The 17,815-nt window shown below is 37.5% G+C and overlaps 1 protein-coding gene across 1 annotated transcript in view; it reads left to right on the top strand.

Annotated features, from left to right (window-relative positions):
* LMLN (leishmanolysin like peptidase) overlaps nucleotides 1-17,750 on the top strand; it is an 18,694-nt gene extending 944 nt beyond the window's left edge. The window contains exons 2-17 of the mRNA XM_026087399.1: nucleotides 84-181; nucleotides 272-302; nucleotides 953-1,035; nucleotides 1,539-1,656; nucleotides 2,536-2,714; nucleotides 3,465-3,570; nucleotides 3,768-3,862; nucleotides 4,789-4,906; nucleotides 6,165-6,272; nucleotides 8,013-8,089; nucleotides 8,778-8,888; nucleotides 9,673-9,805; nucleotides 10,411-10,570; nucleotides 11,574-11,704; nucleotides 12,422-12,632; nucleotides 13,621-17,750. Coding sequence (XP_025943184.1) covers nucleotides 84-181; nucleotides 272-302; nucleotides 953-1,035; nucleotides 1,539-1,656; nucleotides 2,536-2,714; nucleotides 3,465-3,570; nucleotides 3,768-3,862; nucleotides 4,789-4,906; nucleotides 6,165-6,272; nucleotides 8,013-8,089; nucleotides 8,778-8,888; nucleotides 9,673-9,805; nucleotides 10,411-10,570; nucleotides 11,574-11,704; nucleotides 12,422-12,632; nucleotides 13,621-13,721 — 1,860 coding nt within the window. The 3' untranslated portion in view covers nucleotides 13,722-17,750. The remainder of the gene's footprint in view (nucleotides 1-83; nucleotides 182-271; nucleotides 303-952; nucleotides 1,036-1,538; nucleotides 1,657-2,535; nucleotides 2,715-3,464; nucleotides 3,571-3,767; nucleotides 3,863-4,788; nucleotides 4,907-6,164; nucleotides 6,273-8,012; nucleotides 8,090-8,777; nucleotides 8,889-9,672; nucleotides 9,806-10,410; nucleotides 10,571-11,573; nucleotides 11,705-12,421; nucleotides 12,633-13,620) is intronic.
* Nucleotides 17,751-17,815: the final 65 nt, after the last annotated feature.

Genomic DNA, 17,815 nt, shown 5'->3' with positions numbered 1-17,815 from the left:
GGCGGGAGGCGGCTGCGCCTCGGGGCGCGGGCGGGCTATCTCCCTCCCTCCCTCCCTCATGGCGCGGTGTCCCTCTCCCGCAGGTGGTCTATCAGGTCCCTCTGAAGGAAAATCACGTCTTGAAGAGACATGTGGGGCAGCAGCTGCGGATTAAGACCGTGTACGACGGAAGCGTTGAGGAGTAAGTGTCATGTCGCAGTCACTTCTTTCCTCCCTATCTAAGAATGCAAATCCTTTCGATTAAAACTCCTTTTTTTTTTTTAATATATAGTTTGCTACCTGAGAAAAGACACCTTATAAAGGTATGTTATATTTGCTTTGCTTTTTTTGTTTGTGTGTGTTTTGTTATATGGATGAAGTTAAGGCTTTGCCAGTTTAATTAAAGGCTTTGATTACTAGCTATTTCATATCCCTTTAATCAGGGAAACCAGGTCTTTGTGTACTCCTCTCTCTCCTAAATACTACTTGGTCAAATGTTGTGTAACAGTTGCTTGCTCTGACTCAACATTCAAAAGTTTCAGTGAGCAATGTGTTTTTAAAAATTTTTGGTAGCCTTGAGAACAATGTAAGTATCTCTCATTGCTCTTCTTGAGACACTTGTGTCAGTAAGGAGTACAAGAAAGAGGTAGGAGCTCTGGGGGAATTTGTGATGGACAGTTCCAGTGACTAGTAAGTTCAGGCCTGAAATAGATTCAGCATCTTTGAAGCTGTACATCCAAATTATGACTGGCTTCTTGCTCGTTCTGTCATTCTAATAGCAAAATATGGTAGTGCTGGAACCAAACATTTCCTGCATATTTTGATAATAATTGAACTTCCTAAGAAGCCATTAGGAAGTCTGGATCTCTGCTACTCTGACATACCACAGCATCTAGGAAATTCCATGTAACTTGATATTAGTGCTTGTAAGTCTGCACTGGTACTAGGTGACTTTTATTTTTGTTCTGTTTAGAACAAACTCTTTCCACAAGCTATTTCTTATTTGGAGAAGACTTTTCAAGTGCGCAAATCTACAGGTACTATATTACTAAGCAGGTATGTGAAAGTTGGTTGAAAATTGCTTTCTATATTTGATATTTAAGACTGTATTGCATAGACTTTAGGATAAGAATGGAATAAGAGCATAAGAAAGTCCCTGTGGGATCAGACCAATGGTTCATTGGGCCCAGAATTCTCTTTCAGATACTGGCGGTAGGATATGCTGTTTAGGGAGAATGCACAAACCTGGCCACCTTCTGTGGTCAGCATCTACATTGGTTATATCAGAGATTTTAAAGGGTACGCACCCTGCCTGTTTCCTTTTATAGGTATCTCCATTTATGAACCTGTTCCTAATCTCTCTTTGGACCTGTGGATACTCCTATAACTGGAAGTGTTGTGTCTTCCAGTGCAGCATAACCAACGCTTCTCACCATGAAAGTTACAATGATGCTGTATTAAAGATCTGTAGTATGGTGTTATTTGGGTGCTGTAAAACTATTCTACGGTTTCTTTTTAATTCTAAAATAGTGCTGACTGTCCTTCATGTTTGATTGAAGGCAGTGTGCAACAAACCAGTATTTAAGGAAGAAAGCTGACCCTCACAGATACTGCCGAGGAGCCTGTGCAGACCATACAAGATGTGGGCCAGTTATAGTTCCTGAGAAGCACCTCCAGGTAAGCTAAGCCATCTAATGCTGCTTAACGTTTGAAGAAGGATGGCTTGTGGAAATTACTGAAAAAGTTAATCCACTAACTGTACGTGCCTCATTCATGGGAGATCACTAGGTTTGAGTGGCAAACCAGGAAAACTTGATTTAGTGAGAGGTTCTTAGTTTATGCTACTGAACCAAAAGTCAAGTAAAACTTGACTTTTATACTATTATAGCTTGCGGTATAACAAACTGTACAGAGATTATGAGATTCTGAACTGTTGTTGATAAATATCATGTCCAAATTATGACCAGCTACTTCATTATTCTCCTTTATCAATGAGTCAGATTTTCATAGAACTAATCATAAGTTTTGGTTTTGAAGACCTCACTTAGATTATCCACTGAATGAGGAGCACAGCACAGGAAACGCTTCTAACTTGTTTTGTGATATGAATTTTTGATTCAACTAGACTGTGTGACTACCAGATCTCTAGCTTTCTCTTAGCTTGACATTTCAATTAAAGTATTAAAAATATATCAGATTAAATGTAAAATGCAGTTGCTATTTGTATATACTATTTCTGCCAAACAGAATTTTTACATTAGTAAGAAATTGTTCCAATTTTGGGATATCTGGTTTGACAAGCTCTTTTTTCAAAAGCTGCCACCTTTCTAGCTTCTGATTTTTAGGTCACCTTGGAGCAGTAAACTAATAAATCAAAATAGTCGTTTGAAAGTTGTTCTTTGGCTCTGCTTCATTTATTGTGTTCATAGAGAGTTTTCTCATTTTCAGGTGTCTTAAGATGGGATTTATTCTTGACTTTGAGCTAGAAATTTTGTATGACAAAATGCATCTATCATAGCTAATATGTTTTAATTCTTCCTGGGGATGTTGTCAAAGCAATGCAGGGTGTGCAATGAGAATGAATGGCACTGTGGACCCACCGGCCTGCCTGACCAAGAAGGGGTGCGAGATGCTGACTTTGTACTTTACGTGAGTGCTCTCACTACTGAAAGGTGCGGCCATGAAAACATCATTGCATATGCAGCCTATTGCCAACTGGAAGCTGAAATGGACAGGTAAGTATTCCCTATACAATTTTTTATTAACTTTTGAGGGTTTTAGGTGTTTATAAGTTTACTTTAGTATACCACACACAACACAGGCAAACAATTAAAGTCCAAGTGTTACAAATGAAGTAAAGCAATTTCTTCTTTGATGGCTAATAAGTATGTAATATATTTGAACTGAGGAAAAGCACTGTATTCTTATAAAACCGCAGAACAAATAATCATATAATGCTGAACTCGCAAAACTGTGGCGTATAAGTCAAGGCTAATCCTCCCCTGTTTTTGTCTAAACTTTATGTCAAGATGCTGTTTCATGAATGTCATACTTTCACAATTTAAAGAAGGATGGAAATGGGCCCTGCTGGAGTGGCTGATGTTTCTAGTTCTGTTGTAGTCATTGAAACAAACATCTGGTAACTGTATGATGCCCTACCTAAAATTTAGTTCTTCTGTGCTGTTATCACTAACTTGTGTGGAATATTGGAGATATATTATGTATAAAAATACATGTCTGTTAGCTACATATATTAGAGATTTTTTTTTTCCCCCTAAATTTCAGCAGCAAACTAGTAACAGTACTGTTAAATGATGGAGGGAAATTGTTCGGAAGGACTTATTTCTACATTAGTCTTTTGTTTCCATTTTCTTTTAAATTGGGTAGAAGGGTTAAAAGTATTGCTTTCTGCTTTTTCAAGTGAATATGATTTGAATTGGCTAGTATTTTACTGAAAACAATTTAACTTAAAAACTGTCTTCCAGGCCAATAGCAGGGTATGCTAATTTGTGTCCGAATATGATTTCAACTCAAGCTCAGGAATTTGTTGGCATGTTGTCTACAGTGAAACATGAGATTATCCATGCGCTGGTAAGGCTTGATGTTATAAAATGCATTTGTGGAAATTTGCATTCTCTTCCTATGTTCCTCCAGCTCACCGCAATAGAGAAATGTTGTGTGTGGGGGGGGGAACTCTTGCTTGCCTCCTTCAACTCACGTGCTAATTGCCTTGAGGTGCAACTTAGAACTTACCAAAGTTTTCTGTTGGCTTGGTTTTTAACTTCAAGGGTTTCTCTGCTGGACTGTTTGCATTTTATCGTGATGATGATGGAAAACCTTTAACAGCAAGATCCGTGGATGGGCTTCCTCCTTTTAATGAAAGGTATCTTATTTATGTATTTATTTATTGGACCTCTCAGTTCTCCCATTGTATTGAAGGATATTTTCAGCTTGCTTTTTTAGAAATATTCTTGCTGTCAGCCTGTTGAAAATCCAACCTGATTCCTTTATTGGAATGCTCTGCCTTTCTTGTGTTCAACATTGTTTTCATTTTCTTTTTAGTCCTTCATTGCATTGGTGTTAAGCACTTATAATACCCATACATTAAAAACTAAGGGAGGATTTTATTTGTTAGGAGCCTTAAAATTAAACATTAGAACTACCCACACTCAAATTTCAGTGCTCCCCAAACACCTTATGAAGTTGAGACTTATATTTTCTGCAGTCCATCTAACGTCAGTGTACTTGATTTTTATTTAAGACATATCTATCATTGAAGCTCTGTAGCTATGGAGAAGTGACAATACGTGTAGTCTGCTGGGTGGTTTTTCTGACTTGTTATTGTGTGAATGAATTGCAGTGTCAGGGTTTTTTGGTTTGGGGCTTTTATTTCATTTAGTTGATATTGTTGCAAGGTTGTAGCAATGTTCCTTTAGGCTTTTTGGAAATGGAAGGATAGAGAGGTTGTTTTTGTTTTCTTTTGTTCAGGTTATTTTTTGTAAGAGGAATCTTGAGTGTTTTTTTTTTTCCTTTTTAATTCCTTCGTTACAGGTCTAATAACTGTAGCAAAGTCTTGAGTCTGCAGACTTTTTTTTTAGTAATTTTACTTAGTTTGGCTTATTAAATCAGAGCTGGATATATAGGAAATGCATCTCTTACAAAGGAGAAATGTTGCCTAATAAACTTAATCTTTGTGAAGAATGAGAAATATAAAGATTAAGTTTGATTCTGTTTGGCTATGGAGATAAATTTTTGCACATTAGCCTATGTTTGTAGAAAATATTTGTAACTCGAGCATTTTTCTTACAGTCTAGGTTTGTACGAGTGGAGCAATAAGATTGTTCTTAAAGCTGTGAGGTTATGGGATATACGTGGTGGCAAAATGCTGCACCATGCTGTGTATCTTCTGATAACGCCTCGTGTAGTTGTAAGTATGGATTAACTTAAACTTTTACACTTTGTATGCCAAGATTACCGTCCTGTTCTTAAATCATAAATATTTCTTACTCTTTAAGAAGTAATAACCTAACGCTGGATACCTTTTTCTTAAAATATGGCCCAAAGACTATGCAATTAAGATGGTATGATTAGTTGGGAGGAGTATCTAAAGTAAGGTGGAAAATGGTTGAGGGACATTATGAGATTAATAAATTGACATAATAAGAGACAATGATAGGATTGGGAAATAAACTGTAAGAGGGTAAGCAGAGTTGACTTTGATGAAGAGATTCCTTAATCCCACTCTTCAGGTGTTTTCCTGCAGACTTGTTTGGAAACCTTGGGCACCTAGTACTCCTGTTGCCTTAACAGATAGTGTTGTGATAATTTTCTCATTACATGTTCATCCTATTTTTTTCTTGTTTAAAAACATTATTTTCATCTTCCTATAACTTTATCCATTACAAAATAATGCAGTTAACATTTTGTCACATCTAAAAAGAAATTTCTCGAGTATTTTTGGAAATGTCTGTCTTTCCTCCCACACCTCTGACTTTTTTTTTTTTTTTTTTCCTCCCAGAAAACATATCTTTAAGTATGATAAGCTAGAATTGGGAATGATTTATAATGCTAGTCACATTTGGCAACAAATAATCCTTTCTGTTTGTTTTAAATCTATCACTGTATCTAGAGCAAACATTGTTTAATTATGTGGGTGTTTTGAAATACTGGTCGTGCTGGTCAAGCTGGTCAGAGTATTAGGGTGCTCCTAGGTAGTGCCTGCCTGGCAAGCTTTGGGCTCCTGGCCACAAGACCAGAGCAATGTTGTGATGCCTCTGAAGACTTTCAAATATTTTGCAGAAAACATTTTCCCATACAAAACTAGCTGACGCGTACTGCTCGCTAGTAGAAAAGCGTTTGTCTCAAATGTTCGACAGAAGCAGGGTTGTAAGTGTTCATACACTGTTACTTTTTGATAATACTATTTAGTGTGTACTTTTTTTTCCCCAGATAATTCTGTTGCTGTTTTATTGTTTCCAGGAGATAAGTAGACAGATTGTCAGGCTTGGTGTTGTGGGATTTGCTGGTGTAGTAGACCTGTCAGTAAAAGAAGTATTTTTCATTCAGAGGAAAATAAAGCAGTTGAAAAGGAAATGCTGAAATATCTTTAAAAGATAACTCTTTAAGAGAAGTGTATATGTGTCTCTCAAAATACTGAGAGTTGTATTGAAATGTTTTCTTTGTAGGAAGAAGCTCGGAAACATTTTAATTGTCCGATCCTGGAGGGAATGGAGCTTGAAAACCAAGGTGGTATGGGTACTGAGCTCAATCACTGGGAGAAGAGATTGCTGGAGGTTAGTGCTAATGGGAGAAAGGTGGGGGGACACTGAAATGTGGAATTCCCTCCACCCCCCTTTAGTTTTACAGTGGTACGTGTAGGAGCCTTGAAAACCGAGATGTATCAAACATCACTGGCATACGTCATAAACCGTACTAACTTACTAATACTTAAATCTCCAATTCCTAGATAAAACCTGTTATTTTACCTCATTAGCAATTCTCAGAATATGAGTTTGAGGTAAGCCGACTACTAAAAAACTACATGTCTCTTAGTTTTTTCTTCCATTTGACCTTTTGGGAAGGTGTACCCCCTTTGTGGGGGAAAGGGGGTATTCCTTTGAGTCGATTCAAATTTGTCATCCTCTCTTACACGTAGAGTCTTTGAACATTCTGTCTGTTCCTTACCTTGACTTCATCTCTGTTCATGTGCCCTCTTCCACATTAGCTCTTGTCATTGCCACTACAGAACCTCATCTGATCAAGGAACCAGTCATTTATCTCCTGATATTGAAGTTTATTTTTGCTTATAACTTTGTTTCTTATTACAGAACTATGAATTATATGATATTTTTGGCAGAGGTACACTTTCTAATTGTTGTTGTATATAGTGAAGTAAACCATAAAGGAAATGTTTCAGGCCAGAACTCTTCTTGAAAATGAACTGTAAAAATATGTACTCCTTGACCAAAATTTTTGTTTTTTTCCTAATTGTTATTAAACTTTGGTGTGGGACAGTAGTTCAAAACTAACTGCTGTTAGTTTTGGAGATGACTTTAAGAACTGAAAAGGATTTGCCAAAGGGAGATTGTTACTAGTCTCCTTTCCATCTTTCCAAAGAAAGCTCTTGTCTGGAGAGTTACCTATAGAATTTGGGTTTGGTCTTGAATCAACTCTCAGTAAATATTTCTGTGATAGTGCCAAATTTGCTAATGAAGTCTGCTGGTGATAACTCCTCCTTGCCACACTAGTGCAGAGGGAAGGCTGGAAGGCTACATGGTTTGAAGAAATAATAGAAATGAGACAAAATTCAGTAATTGAAATCCCAGGGTTGTGTAATTAAGAGTGAATGTCTTCGCTGTAAGCCTGAAGCTTATCCAGCGGAAATGACTGAGCAGGGAAAAGACACAGTGTTAGCAATTGTAGATTGAGATGACTAGGAAACCTCAAGATGTCCGGAGCTGCTGTTCAGGGATGTCATGAGCATGCTTATTTTTAATAGAGATGGAAAATACTGTCACACTAACGAAGCTTCCTTTGGAGTGCTGTGTTCCTTTAATCATGTTCTGTGCACCTCTTTCCTGAAAAGGACTACTAGAAATACTAGGAAAATTAAAAATCAGTCTTACAAGAGGGAGCTAAATGAGCTTGACTTTCAGCCTGCCAAAAAAGGACTGAAAGGGTATATGATCGCTGCTGACAAATATGCCAGGGGAAGGAAGAGTTTTATTTTACCCTAAATTAAAAAAGGGTACCAACTGGTCATGAATAAGGTCAAACTGGGATTTGGAATAAGGCTCCTGGTTGTTGGAATACTGAAGCTTTATATGTGTGGGATGGGGAAGGGAATTGCAGTTTTGATCCCTTATATGAAAGATGCTGGGATTTGACTGTGTGTAATAAGAGACTGGAACTTCTTATTCCACGCCGTCTGAATGTTTGGCTCTAAAATAAAATGCTTTTTCAGAATAAGCATTTTCTTACAATAATGTTAATCGTTTTTCAGGGCCTTACTAATAGTAATTGGTAACTTTCAGAATGAAGCGATGACTGGATCCCATACGCAGAACAGAGTCTTTTCCAGGATCACCTTGGCATTAATGGAAGACACTGGGTGAGAGCTAAGAAAAAGAATAATATTTTTTGTTTCGAGTGTGTTTTTGTTTTTCATTGTACTTGATGTTATCTGGAACTGATGCATCTGCAACACAGTAATAATTAGTATAATTAGCATTACATTAGACAAGGAGTTATACCAAGTATGTTTATTTTTTCATGTATTTCAAAAACTATCCATGCTTAAGCTATTCATGAAGAACATGTATTGCAATGCTTAGTTCTGTTTGTAGTCTGTGTTTACTTTTTTTTCTTGGTATAAATCTCTTCTCACTTCCGTGTGACAAGTATTGACTATTTATTCAGCTCTTCTTGCAGATAGAAAGCATTCATGGAAGAAAAGCAAGACTGTCTAGTCTAAGATTTCATGTTTCTGTCTGAGTGCAGAATTACTGTATATATGTAAGCGCATTAGAAAAAAATATTTTTTGGTATGCTCTAATCCTTTGCAGATACATTGCTATTGAACAGATGAGCAATAAGCTTTTCTTTTAGCTTCTCTTCATTGTGACTTGAAAAATAGTGAAATTATAAAATAATTAGTTATGGACAGAAAAGGGTGCAACTGCCCTGTTTCTTCAGCTGAAGACCTTACAGCATAGCATGAAGTTCTTTGAACTGCTGTCCTATTAATTAGAACACTTGCTTTTAAGTAACTGTCTTCTCATTTCAAAATACCTTTACAGCTGGTATAAAGCAAATTACAGCATGGCAGAGAAATTAGACTGGGGACGTAACAAAGGCTGTGACTTTGTAATGAAGAGCTGCAAGTTTTGGATTGACCAAAAGAGACAAAAGTAAGAAATACGGTCTTTTTCAAAAAATAAAGAGAAAATCCTGATGCTTGTTTATATTTGTCTTTTTCAAATGCAATTCAGTAAAAAGAAATCAAGGTAGATACATATTAAGAAGGAAAGCTGTCACAAATACCTGCAGAATACAGGCAAGAAGCAAACGCACTAAATATGTTAAAAATAGAAGTGTTCCACCCAATAAGTACAAATACAAACATCTTGGGACATAGGACTTATTTACTCTGTAAGAGAGCTGTGCTTAGGGAGGAGGGAAGGGACTTGATTTTAAAAATGTGGCTTTCTTATTTGGCCCTTTTAATTAAAGTGCAGCCGTAGCATGCTGCACTACTGGATTGTACCTAAAGCAACAGAAGTAGATAATACCCATCTTCAAAATAAAGCCTAGCCTGTTTTTTTTGTTTGTTTGTTTTGTTACACTATTCATAGACTTCTAGGGCACCGCTACATAGCGGGCATGTCTTGTTGTGTTTGTAGACTTTTTTCTTTTTTCTTCTTTTTTTCTGAAGTTTTTAAAGCAATATCATTAAAACAAAATGTGCAAGTGCATTGTGATTTTTTTTCTTGTTTGTTTGCTGACTTGATATTCTTTAAATCAGGTTTATAACCAAGCAAATAATGTTAATTAGCTTCTGGACAAGCAAGTAATGCTTTTATGTGATTGTCTGCTCCTGTTCTTCCCCACATTTGGTCAGTCTTGACAAACTGTTTAATTAAATTATGAAAAGCAGTTAATGTGATCTAATGTGACTTTGTTTGTTTTATGAAGGAGGCAATTAATCAGTCCATACTGTGACACTTTGAGGAGTAATCCTTTGCAGTTAACCTGCAGACAGGACCAAAGAGCAGTAGCAGTGTGCAACTTGCAGAAGTTTCCAAAGCAGTTACCTCAGGAATATCAGGTATAATGGATCTTACTTTGCCAGATAACTAAGTATTTGCATTATTGTGTTTTGCAGCCACATAATTACATTTGGATGTGTTTCGGTTTTTTTCTTCTGAACTGTTAGGTGAGAATAGATATTGTGAAAAATCTCTTCTTTGAAAGAGAAGCGCTTAGTTTGTTGTAAGAAGTCTGGAGGCTTAAAAAAAAAAAATCCCCATGATCTTAATGAAACAGTAAGGATGTTGCTTGGCTCTTTGACCAAATTCCAGATGAAGCAGTTGCTTTTTAATGGAAATCTCCTTGAAATGCTTTGTTTGAGGTATCACTTTACCTGATCTGCTGCCTCGTGTTGCTGTGTACTAAGAAATTTGTTCTGTTTCATCTCAGAGGTGACTATTTGTCGGGTGGGAAGAAGTGATACATGCAAATATGAATTTCTGTGCACAGTTTCTTAAATACTTTGAGCTCATTTGATCCACAGATACTGTAAGTTGCTGTTAATAGTATTCTTCAGCAGTTACCACTGACATTACTACAGCTGTAATGTTTGGTTTTATTAAAAAAAAACAGCTGTACAGTTGTCTTTGCAGAAACTGCTTCACTGCCTGTTTTGTTTTGTAGTATTTTGACAATCTAAACGGAGTGCCAGCAGAAGACTTGCCTTACTATGGTGGCTCGGTAGAAATCGCTGATTATTGTCCCTTTAGTCAAGAATTCAGTTGGCATTTGAGTGGTGAATTTCAACGCAGCTCAGACTGTAGAATACTGGAAAACCAACCAGGTCAGTTTTCAGAACTTCAGTGTGGTGTTTGAGACCACCTTTGTTCATCTATTGCTTGATGCCAGCAACTGCATTTAAGTGTGAGGCTCAGAACACAAGTTCTCTGTGCTCTTTGGTGTATTTGCTCTTGTGTGGTTGGTCTGATCACTTTTATTTTCACTTAGCCTCCATTTTTCTTAACATACAAAATCAAGTAGACCGGAGTGAATCTTTTTTGATTCTCTTGCTCTATATGCAACTAATTGGATGTGAAACTAGTTTTAAACTACCAGCTGTGCAAAGGCTCTGCTGGGAGGAGAAGCACAGCCCAGCTATCTTGTGTTTAATTCCTGGATATACATGTGACACAAGAATCACTTAAGAGCTAAACAGAAATTATCCCAAATTGACCAAAATACAAGGCAAAAGGTTTTTTTTATTTTGTTTTTTAGTATGGCTGGGAGAGGGGTTGGTTGCTCACTTTTTTTTAATCTCTAAAAATAGTTCCACTTTCCATCTTTGTAGATTTTTGTTCAAGGCAAGGAGCTTGGGGTATTGCCAGAGCATGAGCCAGGACAGTGCATTAACTTTCAATGTGGCAGAGCTCCAGAATGCTGTAGGATATTAACTGTCTTTTTTTAAAAAAAAAAAAAAATCCAAACAGATGAGCAAAATCCACCAAAAACACCTTGCAACAACACAGTCCCCCCAGCGATCTGGACTGGCATTCCCTGGAGGCAAATATAACCACATAGTCCTGTTGAACAGTGGGCCCCTCTACCCCCAACGTTTGTTTGTTTGTTTGTTTTCCCTTGAGTTCCTTCTGACTTTATATTCACTACAGTATAATTCTCAGGCAGGGCAATGTTCACAAGGTGTGCAGATCTGATGAAGCATCTGAAGGGTCCCAGAAGTAAACCTGAAATTGCCTGTGAAGGCATTTGCTAATTATGATAAATTAAATTAAATTAGACTCTCTGTTCACTTAGTAAATTGTAATTCAACATATTCTTTTCCACCTTAGATCCTACCAAAAACTATGGTGCAGAGAAATACGGACCAAACTCTGTATGTCTTATTCAGAAATCAGCTTTTGTCATGGAGCAGTGCAGGAGGAAACTCAGTTACCCCGACTGGGGTAGTGGATGTTATCAAGTAAGTATGTTACTCTTTTTTTTAATAACATAAAAGGAAAAAAGTCTGGTTTAAAATATAGACCACGACTGTTAAAACTTTGTATTTGGACGCTGTACATGATCTTCCCTGTCTTAAATCACAAGATTATATGACATGCATTTGAAAATAAGTATCTTCCAACCATAAGCCTGTAATTTAGATGATGCATCAAATTAAGCACATGGCCACTGAAAAGATTTCTGTGTTACTTCCTATGTCTTATCTCTGTGATACTTTCTCTACAACTAAATGGAAATACTTGTACTGGAATCTTTTGCTGTTGAAATTTAACATTAATTAATCACGCTGATTTTTTTCCCCCCTCCACCCAAGGAGGAAGCACTGCACACACAGCATTTATTTTTCATTATCGTCTTCCCCTAGGCAACCTTGCTTAGAGGTATCGCTCTGAAGACAGCGCAACTCTAAAAATGTACATAGTCATTAGCAGAAACATAATTTTATTCATTCTCAGCCAGTTATCACCATAATTGCGTGGAAAAAGCAGTCTGTGCTTTAAGCATCATTGAGACACACAGTCGATCCGAGTTCTTTAACGTACTTCTAGTTAATCTGTGCTGTATGCATGCTGTTTACCAAATGTAATATTTACTAACTGAAAGAACCCTGAAAGTCCATGATGTATTTTTTTTGATAAATCTCAATAGAGACCTGATCTTGTTTCTCTATTTCAAGGTTTCTTGTTCTCCACAAGGGCTGTATGTTTGGGTCAAGGACACTGCGTACTTGTGCAGTCGCTCGGGTCAAGTACTAAGCGTTAGCATTCAGATGAATGGCTGGGTACATGTTGGGAATCTAATTTGTCCAGCCTGTTGGGACTTCTGTGATTCCTGTCCCCCTGAGCGCGATCCTCCAGCTTCCAACTTAACAAGAGTTGCACCAATTGGTAGGTTGCCTTATGATTTGCTGAAGTGAAACTTAAGATAAGATGTCTGAAAACACTGAAGGTTTGTGGTTTATTGTTAAGCCTTTAAATAATTCTTTAGTTGTTGGATGTGCTGTCTCTCCTGCAGTTTTCTAGAGAAAATAAACCTGGTTAGTTTACCTACATTTATGATTCTTTTTCAGCTTCATATACTTAGGTTTTTGTATACCATTTCATGTCGTTTTGCTTTGTCTCAGAAATGGCAATATTTCAGTGGTGGTTGAAATGACTCCTACAGCTTGAAATGGCTCCTATAGCTCCTATAGTTTTTAGTATGAAAAATCCATATAAACTAGGAGATGTCAACCTGAGTTCCAGCATCTGTTTGAATTCATACTTGGTGTGTTTTTTGTTTCTGGGGTTTTTCTTTCGTGCATCTTTATCTGTGCAGGTTTACACTTGTATCTGATTTTCTTAAGCTTTGTGGCTATGCAGTTACCTACCATAGGGACAAACTGTGTTTCATGTGTTGGTTGTTTTCCCATTTTTTTTCCCTCACTATTCATCTTAGTGTTCTGTGGATTGGGTTTTTACATGATTTACACCCGTACAGATCAAAAATGTTCATAAAATGGTCTTTCAAGAGTTTATGACTTTGAAATGCAGCTTCTGCCTGGCCATGCCATGGTAAACTTCCCGCTCTCTTCTTGCAACAGTGATACGTTTTCTCATTTGTTCTCCTAATTGCTGTTTCCTGAAGGAGCGCAGAAATTTATTTAATAGTAAAGGAATAATCATGTTGTTTGGTTATACTGAATTCCTAGCCTTGAAAGCTAAAGTGAATCAGTGTGGATTATTACAAGTATGTTCCCCCTGCCTTTTGGTGGTAGTTTTGGGGGGGGGGGTTGTTTGTTTGTTTTTAAGTGTTCTACTTGCTGTTCTTTTTTGCCTCTACCTGTAAAATTTATTACCTATATGCTATTTTCTCTTGTTTTTGTCTTTTGTCTAGACTTATGCTCCTGCTCATCCAGTCTGGTTGTTACCCTCTGGCTATTGATGGCTAACTTAATTCCCCTGCTAACAGGATTTTTTCTCTGCGCGTGGAGCTAAGCATGGGGAAAGAAGGTGTTTCGAGACGATACCATCATGCGGCACTGCTTATTGTGGAGCACTGCGAGAGCTCTCTGTCTCTACAGGCAGCTGAATTCTGCTGAACCTCTTCTCTCCTGGCAAGTAGCAGCACTGATAGTTGCCAGGGAGGTGCTGACAGCAGCAGCCAGGGTTTGAGAGGAGGAAAACTTACATTGTCATCTCAAAAAGTGCCAGTATTTTCCTGACTTACAACCTTTCATCTTGACACAGTAATAAGATCCACTGTGCTGACTGTGTTAGACTGCCTGGCAACTTGGTGAAGGTTTGAAATGAGAACCTTTCTGTAGTAAAACTTTTTTTTTAATGTCCTCTGTGACTGGTAGCAAGCATCCTCAAACTGGAAATATACCTCAGTGGTTTAATCAAAAGCCATGTGAAAATCCATTGTGATCACTGCTAGTAACCCAGGCCTAAATAGGTGTGTGTGTTTTGGGTTGTTGTGTTTTGTTTTGTTTTTTTTTCCTCACCATGAAGTCTAAAAACTGATTAAAACAAACTAATATAATGGGGTAGTAGACCAGTTGTTGAGAATTGCTTCCACAATTGCATTCTGCAGCTTTGAAGCTTCTCAGAAATCGTAGTATTATATGGTAAATTGTCTAATTCCTGGGGTTCACTTAAACCTTAATACATGCACAAAGTTGAATTTTATACTGGTAACCAAATCCCATTTTCATTTAGCATGTGCCAGTTCTACTGTGAAATTTAATACATCAAATATTTGAATATTCTCAGAGTAATTTGCTAGGCAAATGCATTTCAGTCCTGATACACAATCTGCAAAATTGGGATAGGTTTTCTGTTTGGTCTTTTTGTTTGTTTGTTTTAAATAGGGTGACCATAAATACAGCTGTTCCCACTTTCTGTTGGGGGGGCAAATCAATAGTGATGGCTGCTATAATCTTACAGGTACCGTATTGATTTCTTTAGGCCAAAACTAGATTGAATGTATAAAGAAAACTCAGTAACCTGTCTCTTCTCCCCTTTCTTAGACATACAGTTGATAATCCGAATGATATGGATTGTTTGAGGATTTGTAGTACGTTAGAGAATAATCAGATGTTTTGAACCACACAAGGGCACATCTTGCTCCAAAATTCATTGCTTAATGGGCAAAATATCCTAGGTTAAAGAAATGGGGAAAATCTGTCTCCTTAAGGACAGATACCTTTAGGACACTAGTCAGGATGATTTCCTTCGGTTCTGACCTTGCATAAAGCGTGACAAACAAACCTGTTCAGAGTAAAATAAGCTCTTAAGTGGTCCAGTCCATGGTCCAGCTGGAATAGTTTTCATTCCTGGAGAGTGTTAAACCTGAGAGAGCAGATGTGCCCAGTGCACTAGAAAATGCAAAGATGGGAATAAAGTTGTTTCTCTCCTCTTTAAATGTGCTGTGATGTTAGAATTGTAGGTGACTTGAAAGGTAGACGGAAGGGGCAGGGATAAAATTTTTTTGGCTACAATTAAACAGTTAAATACACTTAAATAATAGAACTTCCATTGCAGTTGTAAGGACAATGAAGAAAATCTTCGTGCCTGCTCGTTTGTTTTTTTAGAGATACTGTTGTGACACTACTGAGGTGAGTAAACCTCAACCGATAACTGTCCGAAGGCATTGCGACTGAGAGAGCACCTTGCCCTGGGCTAGTTCCTCTTCTTACTGCAGGTTAGCCTTAAGTAAGTGTTTCTGAGAAGCAATATGAATTAGGGATCAAATGCTTTAAATATGTACACATTTGATTTAAGAAACACTCAGATTCATCAGCAAACACTGATTATTTTAATATATGCACAATCAACAGCTGGTATAAAATGATTCCTTGAAAACTCAGAAAGGTTTGAGAATACATCTTAGGTCCCAGAGGTAGATATTGTATCTTTTCGTCTGTTGTGCAATAATACAATTTAAATGGTATCACTCAAAAATGATGCTTTTTATACTTGAAAGAAATCATGGGTTATTTTTTCTTACTGTGAAATATTTGCACTGTCCGAACCTTCTGGTTAACTTTATAACTGTTAAACTTTTTTATTGGTGTTAATTTATTGTGCTTGGCATTTGATGTGCTAGTTTCCTGTCTGTATAATTGTGAGATTTGTTGTATTTAAGGGAATATTTTTATCTTCGACACAGCTGTTTATCTTGAGGGCTTTTTTCTTTATTCTCTCTTCCTGAGAATTAACTGAAATCTGAAAGATGGCTTAAAAAGTCAGTGCTTACCTACTTCTGAATTGTATACCGTAATTAAAGAAAGAGGCTGGAGTGCATTGTACCTACAAGGAAAATCTGTCCTCTGCCCAGAGCGGTTCCACCAGTCCCTGCCGAGTAGCTGCATTAGTGAACCCGGCGAAGTAGAACTGTAATTGCCTTAATAATCTGAGATTTCAGTCATAATTTCTTTGCAATGCAGCCCGTAAAAGCTGGCTGCGAAGTGCAGAATTGGAAGTCGGGGAGGGCAGTGCTTCAGCTGGCAGCGTGCGGAGCTAGTGGCCGTCGCCCTGCCGGAGCTGCTGAGCTCACCCCGAGGTGGGCGCGAACCGGTGACTCTCGGAAGGAGCAGTTCGGTAAAGCTGACTACCTCAGTTCTCTCTGTCCTTGAGTTAAGCTTTTAGCTCATCATTAACTTCCAAGTCCTAAGATGACTTAAGTAAAAACATGTCTCAGGTTTTTAAGAGCAAAATCAATTTAGTAGGAAGCATAAGCCATTTCTGAGTGTAAAACGTAAAGCTAAAACCCGTAGCTTAAAACAATCACTTATGTAGCCTTAAGTATAGTTGTCCCCAGCAGAAGTCGGTGTTGGTGTTAAATAAATACAAGGTTTGCAGGCAGCTGCTTTAGGTTTTGTGAACGTATTGTGGCAAGTCCATCGTACTGCATCTCTTGCATGTGAAGGCTTTCAAGTATGGCCCAAATAAGCCTGTGTATTCACCAGACTAGAGGACATTATTTCCAGGGGTTTGCTGCCCTAAAGATAAATGAATTAGCTTGTCTGTAGCCAAAATATTTTGAGTATGTAATAGCTGCAGTTTAGATTTTGTGAAAGCATTCCATGTTTGCTTATGGAAGTAAATTAGCCTTGCAGTCTTTTTCTTTTTTTTACCCAGCTGTTCAAATCTATAACACTTTGATTAGAACCTGAGGCAAGTCGTATTTTAGAAACACATTTTCTAGTGCTGTTTCAAAGATTTAAGAGGAGGAAGGGTAGCTTGTGGCTGGTATACTTCGTATGCAGTGAATAAAATTGCATAGAAAAGCAGGCAGTTCATTTGTCTTGAAATGGGTTGAGGTTTTGGGAGATTATCATAGCCTAGACATAGGTTAACTTACCGAAACAGAATTTTGACCCCTGTTATTTGACTGTAGGTACAATGTAGCTCATTCTTCTTGTTGTGCACTAGTAAACTAGGAAGACTGATGTAACTTAAAAGCAGACATAGCAACAATCCCTCACTTACAGGGACAGTTGTTTTAAAATCTTCCTGTCCTGCAAATCTCTCTGGCTGAATATATTTCAGGAGAGAGAGAAGCGTATGTCCTTTCTCCCTCATACTTCCTACTAATGACCTTCAGCTGAGCAGTTCAAGGACTTTCCCTTGCAAAATTTAACAGCCAAGTTTTGCTTGGATCAAGGGGTGAATGCTTGTGTGTATCGCTCTTCAGGACTGCAGTCTATATTGTATATTAAATGATGTGATCTTACCATATCAGGCTTCCAAAGTGCAAGTGTCACCTTTTTAATATAAAGATTACCCTGGAGATAAAAACAGCAGTTTTGAGAGACCTGGCTGACCTTGAACATGTTTCCTATTTTGATATGGAATGTAAATATAGAACAAACTATTTTACATAATTTTGACTGGAATTGAGATATAAGGGCTAATATTTGTTATTTATAGAGTAAAACTTCCTTATTTTACTGTGTAAAAGTTTGTCCTCCAGAAGAAGAAATAGTTCCGTTCATCAATAAAATGTCTGTAGAAAACTGACTCTTCTTGTCCTTTTCTTTGAGAACTGATGTTATTAATTGGAAGAATAAGCACAATAAAGGAGC

Source organism: Apteryx rowi, unplaced genomic scaffold (assembly GCF_003343035.1).
Source record: "Apteryx rowi isolate R43461 unplaced genomic scaffold, aptRow1 scaffold_715, whole genome shotgun sequence".
Taxonomy (NCBI): domain Eukaryota; kingdom Metazoa; phylum Chordata; class Aves; order Apterygiformes; family Apterygidae; genus Apteryx; species Apteryx rowi.
Note: the sequence above shows the minus strand (reverse complement) of the source record. Positions and strands in the feature narration are given on the sequence as shown.